Source organism: Bombus vosnesenskii, unplaced genomic scaffold, assembly GCF_011952255.1.
Source record: "Bombus vosnesenskii isolate JDL3184/JDL3185 unplaced genomic scaffold, Bvos_JDL3184-5_v1.1 scf7180000014621, whole genome shotgun sequence".
Lineage (NCBI taxonomy): Eukaryota > Metazoa > Arthropoda > Insecta > Hymenoptera > Apidae > Bombus > Bombus vosnesenskii.
In genome coordinates this window covers 1,429,796-1,439,661 of record NW_022883555.1, presented here as the reverse complement: position 1 = coordinate 1,439,661, position 9,866 = coordinate 1,429,796, and the positions used below count along the sequence as shown (strand labels likewise).

At 30.6% G+C, this 9,866-nt stretch overlaps 1 protein-coding gene across 2 annotated transcripts; it reads left to right on the top strand.

The window, feature by feature from the left end:
- Positions 1-130: 130 nt before the first annotated feature.
- Positions 131-9,720, top strand: LOC117240379 (angiotensin-converting enzyme-like). 2 transcript variants are annotated; one of them, XM_033506393.1, is made up of 13 exons: positions 131-583; positions 5,097-5,284; positions 5,396-5,554; positions 5,621-5,702; positions 5,780-5,920; positions 6,008-6,190; positions 6,269-6,363; positions 6,433-6,584; positions 7,335-7,462; positions 7,527-7,773; positions 7,865-7,954; positions 8,036-8,143; positions 8,216-8,837. In XM_033506393.1, exons 2-13 carry the CDS (start codon positions 5,099-5,101, stop codon positions 8,835-8,837), a joined length of 2,193 nt encoding a protein of 730 aa, XP_033362284.1. In that variant the 5' UTR covers positions 131-583; positions 5,097-5,098. The 2 variants fall into 2 exon arrangements, with proteins under 2 accessions (XP_033362284.1, XP_033362285.1); XM_033506394.1 differs by lacking the exon at positions 131-583 and having other exon boundaries at positions 5,099-5,284; positions 8,216-9,720.
- The last annotated feature ends 146 nt before the right edge of the window (positions 9,721-9,866 follow it).

The following is a 9,866-nucleotide window of genomic DNA, read 5'->3' as shown; positions in this document are numbered from 1 at the left end:
TTAGTTTATATGTACCTCGTCTGTGCCACTTCTACTCTAACTTGAGAAATCACGAAATCATTGAATGACATACTCTATATAACTATATTCTCGATGACTGTGTATACGTCACACGTTACACGCTACACTACCTACAGTACAGTACGCTGAGTATGCTGTCGAGGCGACTAGCATGATGTAAAGGAATTTGGATCGTGCGAACTTTGAACAAATAGTCATATTGATCATAGTCATACAGTATACATGTGATGAGTTGTATATTACTTGCAGTAAGATAAAAGTGAGATAATCAATCAACTACTGTGCATATCCGCGATAGTTTTTGTTCAATTTTAATCATTCTACGTTTTTTACGACAATCTTTGATCGTACTTCTGGTTTTTCGAAAAATAGAAAACATTCCAACGAGAGGGACGCGAGTAACTTCTCCACGTGTGTGTGCGTACGTTTACTCTTTTGCTCTGCGTGTTCGAACGCATTCTGACGTGCAGTTGATCCTTGTTCGTCACACAAATCGAAGCCACTTATCGGAAACAAAATCGAAAACGTGAACGTCGAGCGAAACGACGCTCGGCTAGCTAAGGTGAGCAAGATCAGGAAACTTAAACTAGATCTAGTCTTTTGACCATGGTCCAAGTCACAATTGATTATTCTTTGTACCTTGAATTAAATAAATTTTATCGTTTATTTTGAACACTTTATTCAAGAATACCATAAATGAGACAAAGATTTTTAATTTTTATTTCAATTCTAAACTTCATAATAATTTATTATTTCTGAATTCATATATTTTAGTACCATTCGTATTCTAAAGACTTTAAGGTCGTTCTAGAAACATATATATATGTCAAATATAAGTATTTTTTACAATTATTAACGCATCAATGCAAATAATAAATGTAAATAGTGCTTTAAAATACTGTTATAATGTAAATTTTAAAGGTTAAAAATATAAAAGCTTAAAAATTTGTAATTGAGCCAAAAATAACAATGCGTCAAATATCGTGCGTTGCATCACTTACTATGTATTAATTGAACTAAATGCAAGAAATTTTCCGTTATTCAAAGTCACTCATAATTGATGCACATGAACTTATCTTAATCATAAAAAAACAACTTCAGTAGTCGTTAACATATCAATTACAATTTTCATTGAACTTGTTTGATTTCGAGGATGGATCGATCAAGTTTCATAGACGAAAGCGGAACGAAAATTCGTTGCTCTGTACTTCTCTAATCAATGTTATTGAATCGGTGATTGCGATATCGAAGAAAACGAAGTAATACATATATCTTTCCAAGATAAAATCTATAATATACTCCGAGATTACTAAACGACTTTAAAAACAGTTTCTTAAAAATAATTTGAATTTCGCACTATTTATATTTGGATTCCATTTACTATGGGAGTCTGGTTGTTTATCGGAATATTATTATTGAAATCACGTAACATTAGTGTTAATACGTACAATAAGTTATGAAAGTATGTATGCACCTTTTGAATTCTGTGTCTTTGATTTATAAAAAGAAAATTAAAGACGTATTTAGTTGTCGGAAAATCGTTGCAGTTATATGTTAACACAGTATTATTTTGGTCTTATTCCCAAGGTGGAGACACGAATATGCAAATCACCTTTGGAACGATGCTGGATATAATTTGTTGTACACATCGAATGTTACAAAACTTTAAGCTATTTTGAAATGATTTATTTTTAGATATTTGTGCTTAAAATTCTAAGCGTCTAGTAACTTACAATTAGTTACGTGAAAAATTTGACCAAAAAGCAATTATGAGTATAACCATAGAATATTCGGTTATAGAGTAGAAGATTATATAAAATTTCTATGAAAAATTACAAGCTAATCTATTTTGATACTAAGGTACTAATAATAATTAATAAAAAATTAGATACTAATAAGAATTACTAGAGTAATTTCTTTATTACGATATTTCCAGTTTAAGTAGTATGTAGACTTTATGTAGTCTTTGGTAATCAATTGTAAATGTCCTAAATTCGTAATTAAATGCTATGTCGATTTCTGAGGATCAATATTAAACTTTTTTCTTTTGTTTATATATAGACACAATTTCTGTATTTACTCGTCGCCTAAATCTAAGTGGAAAATAAAACAAAATTAGCTCTGCCTTTAATGCGTTTAGCATTTAGTCAATACTGGCTGAAGGTTTATTGCTGTTATACACAACTATTTTTGCGCACACATGGCAACTTGCAAATCCCTCTTAATTTTGATGCGCGGATACTTGTTTACGAGTCTGAAATATTTCATTAAAAAGCATTTACGTTACATATCTATAATAAAAATGCGTCATTATTTCGTTAACATTAATCTGGCTGTACTTTTGAAAGTACCGGTCGTCGATGAAGATGAAATTTGATGGATATCATGGTATGAGATAGTAGATCTGAGATATCGTAGTGTCAAGAAATCGTGTGTGAAAAAAGTATAGGTCCTTATATAATAGATCTTTACTACTATTAAATGCCATGTTCGGCAATTAGTATAATAATGTGAAGATAAATGATGTATATAGCTGGAAGATAAATATATGTATGTATATATTAAGCTTAAAAATGTTCAATGAGTAAAAAAAATAATCACTTCTTCTTAAACAGGGGTATTGGTGGTGGTTTGGGCTAGGTAAATCTTGCCAGAAACACTGTCGCCAACTTAATAACAGCAAGGATTTGTTATATATATCTTTAGGTACCTGTATCTTCGGAACGCATGATTTCCCAGTGCCAAGATTTTATATTTCAGTCCTATTATCTCATCTAGCAATACCCACAAAATTTTGTCCCAGTTCGTCACCAGTGCCATTCGGAATAATATCCATTGATTTCTTTAAAATTGATTTCCTTGAAATCTTTTCTTTTCGTGTAGCAAAAGTTTATCGTATTTATAGAGACTCCCGATTTTTAAGGATAGTCATGTATTCCAAGCTTTTACATGACTCGAGTCCATTTATCATTATATGAAAAAATATACACTTTAAAGGAATTCATAATGATGAAACCCAGTACCGGTTGAACCAATTTAAACAAAACAAATTGACGTCTTTTCCTTTCGTTATTTTCTACGATAGTTTTCATTCAAATGCCTTATATGTATGTATCTATTTACATATATTGTCATATGCATTTAAATAGTTAACATATAATACATACCACATAACATTTTAATTAATTAAAAAGAGATCTTCATTGGACTTCGTTATAATGGTTCTAATCATAAACAAAGGATGATTAATAGGGAAATTTCATTTATAGTCTGATGACCCTGATGTACATGGGTTCAAAATGTATTATTTATCATCGTGACGCTTTCCATTGTCTTTCAGATGAACGTTTTTTTATACATAGCTTAATTACACAACATATTTACGCAATTACGTATTTAATAAAAAGCAACATTAGATGAATTTTTCTAATCATTAGATATGACAAGAAATTTTTCCGTTACTAGTTCTATTATAATATGTTACTACTATACATGTTACTACTATATCTGTAAGATAAATGAAAATAATAAGATTCAAATAACAAAAAATAAAGACAGTAAAAAACAAGCCACCAAGCTATATAGCAGTGAGTAATGAAGTTCATTTTCGTTTATCTGTTAATTAATAGAAAGTGTATCAATTCTCACTGCGTTCTCTCGATTTTCCCGTCCACGATGTGTAAATATTACTCACGTATTAAAATATACATATAGACCAATGGTCGTTCAGTTCAAGGTGTCAATAAGTTCCCATGGCGACCTTTATGAACAGAATTATTTGCTTGAGCATGGTATCAAATTGAAAGCAATTAAATATGCGAATATGGTGTGACTACGTACAGTTGGTCGATTCATGATTATTATGCCGACTTCTATGAATAATAAAATCGCGTTTGATCTTCCAAGAAAACGTAGCAATAGCTCATGTATATATATAGTATCGAAGGAATATACAGGGTGGTTGGTAACTGGTGGTACAAGCGGAAAGGGGGTGATTCTATGCGAAAAAAGAAGTCGAAAATATAGAATACAAATTTTTTTTTAATTTCTTTTTTTTAATTTTTTTTTTTAATTTTTCCATCGAGACAACGATCTACAGTGAGATCCGTTATAACGAGACGTGATAAAGTGCACGCGTACCGAGCGAAAATTTAAAGTCGATTTTCTCGAAAACAAAGCCTCAAACGAAAAATTTTTATTCTATATTTTCGACTTCTTTTTTCGTATAGAATCACCCTCTTTCCGCTTGTACCACCAGTTACCAACCACCCTGTATATATATAGTTAGAATACATTAAGTCTGTATTAAAGTTTCTATATTTCAAAAACCAAAATAATAATTTTAAACGTATAAGAGAAAATAGGAAATTCGAGATCTTATACAGGATCATACAACGTCAAAACACAACTGCTTCTTCTTTTGTCTAATTTAGAAAATTGTATAGAGCATAAAATACACCATACTTCCATAAAATACATACGGATCTGGATGCATCAATCGATGTAGTCAGAAATTAATGTGTTAATTCGCGATCTCTTTTTTGAACTATAAATAAAAATCAAGTATACTACCCATAATAAATTGTGGAATATCTTATTCGTTGAACTCGTGAAGATAAAAAAAATAGAAGGGAAAGTACTTTAGACTTTAATTGACTCATGATTACGAAAGCTACATATATAATTTTCACAGAAAAGGATGACGATAATGAAATGAGTCGCTTAAGAACAAGTAATTGCTTTGACAAAATATATTTAAATACGTTTCAATGTACAGTTTTTATCATAAAAACCAATGTTTTATAACAAAAACATACCTCAACGGGCGCAGATATTATTAACAGATATCATACGCGTATGCCTAACATTTAAAAATTTCCCGCGTTGAGTAAGACATTTTAATTATTTACTTCTATCCATTTCTTTTATAATAAAATAATCAAGTATCTTATTAGAATTAGAAATTGAATGAACTGACAATTCTCTATTTATATTTTTTAATATATTTTCTTTTACGACTTAGTAAATATTTCTTATTTTTATAAATAATAATATCTTCTTTTTTTACCGTAAAGGGATGCCATCAAAATGGGTTTGCATAATCCTTAATCTGATAGTGTATGTGGTTGCGTCCGTAGAAGATGAAAAGACTAAAGCTTTCATAAAATTAACCGAATTCGCTTACGAGGATACTTGTATGAGTACAGCTGAAGCGGAATGGGAATTTATTAATTCACCATCGAATGAAACATTATCAAAATGGGTATGTTTTTCAAATTATAAGCACATAATTCAACAAATATGCAAATAATGTATAAATATGCTAATAATTCGACAAATATGCAAAATTATTAATACAATAATTTTTTTATAGGAAGACGAATTAATTTCTTATGCCTCTTTCAAGAACTTACAAAAAGACGAAGTTGGTAACATTTCAAAAGCTGATATCAGAGATGAATCTTTACAATACAAGTATGATGTTGCTGAAAAAATAGGCGATGCTTTATTGGACACTGAAGATTTTAAAAGCGTGAGATTTCATTTTATTTGAGCAAAAACATTTATTTGAATAAACTTAATAGAATCTTACTTGTAGCTTGTTCATTTTTCTGGGACCACAGAGTTGCTGAGATTATCTACAGTTCATAAAGGAATTTTAAATAATCACACAAGAAAAGGTAACAGAAATTTCAATCCATCATAAACAGATGCACAATTATATGGTAATTAATCACATATATATTGAGAACTTTAGATGTGGAACGTATACTGTCTCGTGGTAATGATGTTAGAAATAAAAACACTGTTTGGATAGCATGGCATCAAGAACTAGCTTCATTAGTTAAAAATTTCTCTGCCATCCTACCACTTGTTGATAAAGCTGCCAAAGCAAATGGTAAATATTTTCGGAAAATAAATTGTATTTTGTACACTTTAACGTTGACAATTTTTAATTAAATGTAAAAATGTTATTCAATTTTAGGTGTCAAAGATGTTAAAGAATATTGGGAACTTTTAAGTGGATATAGTGATGGTTATAATAAAGTTGAATATATATGGAATGGGATTGTCGATCTTCATAAAAAGATATTGAAATTCGTAATAAGTAGCTTATCTCAGAAGTATGATATTGCTATGAATGATACAATACCAGCATACTTACTTGGTAAACTATAACACTGTTGAATTACACTCTCAAATGAATAATACGAATATATTAAATAAGTTGCATTTATTCCAAAAGGAACCTTGCAAGGAAACGATTGGATTCCTATATCAGTTGATGTAACACCTTATCCAGATCTTATGTATAATATTAAAAAAAATCTTTGGAAGAAGGTAATAATTACGTTTGTTGCCTCAATGATACATGAACTGTACAGAAAGCATAACTAAATTTCTTTTTAGAAACTCCATGCGAAAACACTGTACAGAATTGCTTCTGCTATGAGTACGCAAATACTAAGTCAAGCGCCACAAGCAGATTTTTGGAAAAATAGTTATTTCTATGGACAGTGTCCTTCAAAATTAGTTAATTTCTGCAAAGATGCTGTTTTAAGGTACTTTATAAGTAAATGTTTTAAAAATTGTCATTTTTTATTACTTAAGTTAATGTACTTTCGACCGTTCGCGGGAGACGCGATCTCGAAGAAGCGCGCCAACGGAAGTCGTAAATTCCCGTTACGATTTGAATAATTGACGCCACGAATCGTTCGATCTCTTATTTCGGTTAAGATAATTAAGGTGGTTGAATGAATATAACGCTGATATTAACAGGTTAATATATATTTTCAATAATCCAATAACTTCAATGTGATACAATGTTGCGTATATGGAATGACAAACTACGAATGAGTACAACCTGAGACTCGTTTCGTGTTGGCGACTATGATGATGTATCTTCTGTCGATTGACTATCTTCGACTTGGCGATTCTGCTGACTTGACTTCTGACTCCTTCCCTTCCTCGAACTATGTTTTAACTCGAGCTGGTTTTAACTGTTACTGATGAGCTTTGACTGTTACTCGAATGTTACTGTGGAATAAGTCTAGAGATCAAATGACTGCTCTGTAGTTGTGAAAACAAGTGAAGTTCGTTCTTGTGTGATTACAGAGGAAAACTCGGAGTGGGTGTCTTTGTTGTATGAAGAAAGCGGATTCGTTGCTCACACTTTTCGTTAGGAAAGTGAGGGTAACGAACCGCGATGCCCATTGGTTATGACTAACGTTAGGAATGAAGATAGGAGGAAGAAGCCTCTTACCAAGCCATGTCACGTGACGTAACAGTTAATTTAAATCTTTACATTACAGGGTATCTACTTGCTTTGAACCTACTATAAGTAATTATCTCTCTACTCACAAAAACGTTGGAAAGATTGTGTTCAATCAATTATCTGTCGAGGATACTCCGATACTTAATACGGCTAATCGATATTCAGGTAAGATATTAACAACAAATACATATTTGAATCATTACAAATGGTATTAACATTTTATTTGCAGCCCTAGAAGAAGGTGTGTCGGAACTCTTTGGTATTTTAGCAGCAAGTCCTGCTTGGTTAAATTACACACATATTATCGATGACTCTAGCAATAATGATCAAAATTTAATTGTATCTCTTATGATTACTGCATTGAATACGCTACCACGGATTGCTTATTATATATCTGTAGATATGTGGAGAATCAATGCTATTGAAAAAAACTTAACAAATCCTGAAGATTTAATATCATCTTGGTGGCAATATAGGTACCAATTGCTTGAAATATTAAGATTATATTCAATATATTTTAAGAGATTTTTTTAATACTAATAAACTTTGTTAAAATTTTCATTCTAGGGAAAAATATGAAGGAATCAAATCTAATGGATCTAATTTACCCACATTTTTAAATGATGATCATATCACGAACAATAAACCATATTTGCCGTAAGTAGTAATAACAATGTCGAGACAATAATATATTTACATTGATGTATCGATAAATTATTGCATATTACTTTCTTACAGAAAGCTAGTCGGTACAATGTTGGCATTTCAGTTGTATGAATATCTGATGGAATCCACAGAAATTAGATATGATTCGATCGTAAGAAAACAGATGAATATTAATTTTTTGTGAGTACTACTTATAAACAAAAATTTTACAACAATTTTGTAAAAAAGAAATTAAGGACATTTTTTTAACAGAAAAATGATTCAGCAAGGCGCCGATGATTGGATGAAAGTAGTCAATAAATATTTAGAAATAGATGAAATTTCACTGGATTCGTTACTTTCATTTTTCTCGCCGTTGGAAGATTTCATTGACGAGCAGTATGAGGATTTTCAATACAAGGCAGTTACAGCCAAAGAGTCAGAATTATATGAACTAGAAAAGAAACTAATTATGGAAATAAATGCCACGACTACTAATGCTCCGCCAACCACTACAATTGCCACTTCGAAACAAACTATAAAGAAAAAAACAGAAATAATAAATAGAAAGTCTCCAAGTAGACAGGATGATAAAAAGAGCGATATAAATATTGTGACTAATTCGAGCAAAGATTTAAAGTTTAAGTCGCCTATATATGAACAAGTCGAAAAGCCAGAAAATCGTAATCCACTAGAACCAGTGACAACTGAGGCTCCTTTTGATCAATCACTTGACACCCAAGGCATAGGAGATGACAATAAACCAAAGACAAATACTAGTAAGGCAGCGTGGGCTGTGGGCGCAGTGCTGATAGGAATAATAGTTATTTGTATAATTGCGATCTTCGGAAGACAAAGATGTCGCAAAGTACCAAAAAATAGACGATACGTTTAATGGTATCACTCTACGCTAAAAATATCTACATATTACGTATATTTATTCTTGCATTTAGTTTGTAATATTTGCCTGTGTAAGTTATTGTTACGGACCGTTTCGTGTAGAAAGACATTTATTAATTCACAATATCTAATATTGTACATTCCTTACTGTTCATTGTAAAAGAAAAGAAAAGAAAAAAAACAGAGGCTACTTTCGGAAATATAGTGTGAATACTAGTCTCTTGATACAGTTGAGCAGTATACATAAGAGAGTGTCGTAAGAAGAAAATTAGAGCTTGATAAACAAAATGAAAAGTATTAACGCGTGGATATATTATATTCAATTATATCTTCTAAATCGGATTTATTTAATTTTCATTGCATTATGTACATATGTATACACACTTAATATGTATCATTTTTGTAGAGTAATATTAGTCTTAAAAATAAGAAAGGAATGTCGTAACATGCATACCAAGTACAATAGTTCCTCTACCACTATGCCAAACTATAAAAAACAAAAAGGTTTTAATAAACGCACAAAGCGAGAAGTATCTCCCTTTTTTTAAAATTTATAGAACATGTACTTCAATGGTACCTTTATTAGTCTATACTATATCTACCATATTTTTCAAACTAAGGCTTGTACATAATCACTTATACAAAATTGTAAGATGAATGAGTAATTATACAAATGTGTAACTATCACAACGTCAATGATGTCACAAAACCAATGTCATATATATTTTTCTTACATAATACTACCATGTATGATACCTACATAAGTATATGTAATTTGTATACGATGTACTCTCTGTATTGAGAATTTATATTTTTTATAAAAGTATTTATTTTGTACCGTATAAAGGTATTTAATAAAGTATTCTTCTGGTACAAAATTAATATGCATCAATTTTTAAATATTAAAAAATTTAATTTGTGTTGCCCATGCTATTGAGAACCATTGATCATTTTGTCAAATCATAGATATGAATGAATGGATATGCGTGCATTTATAGCATTTGCTTAACTAAACTACATCTAC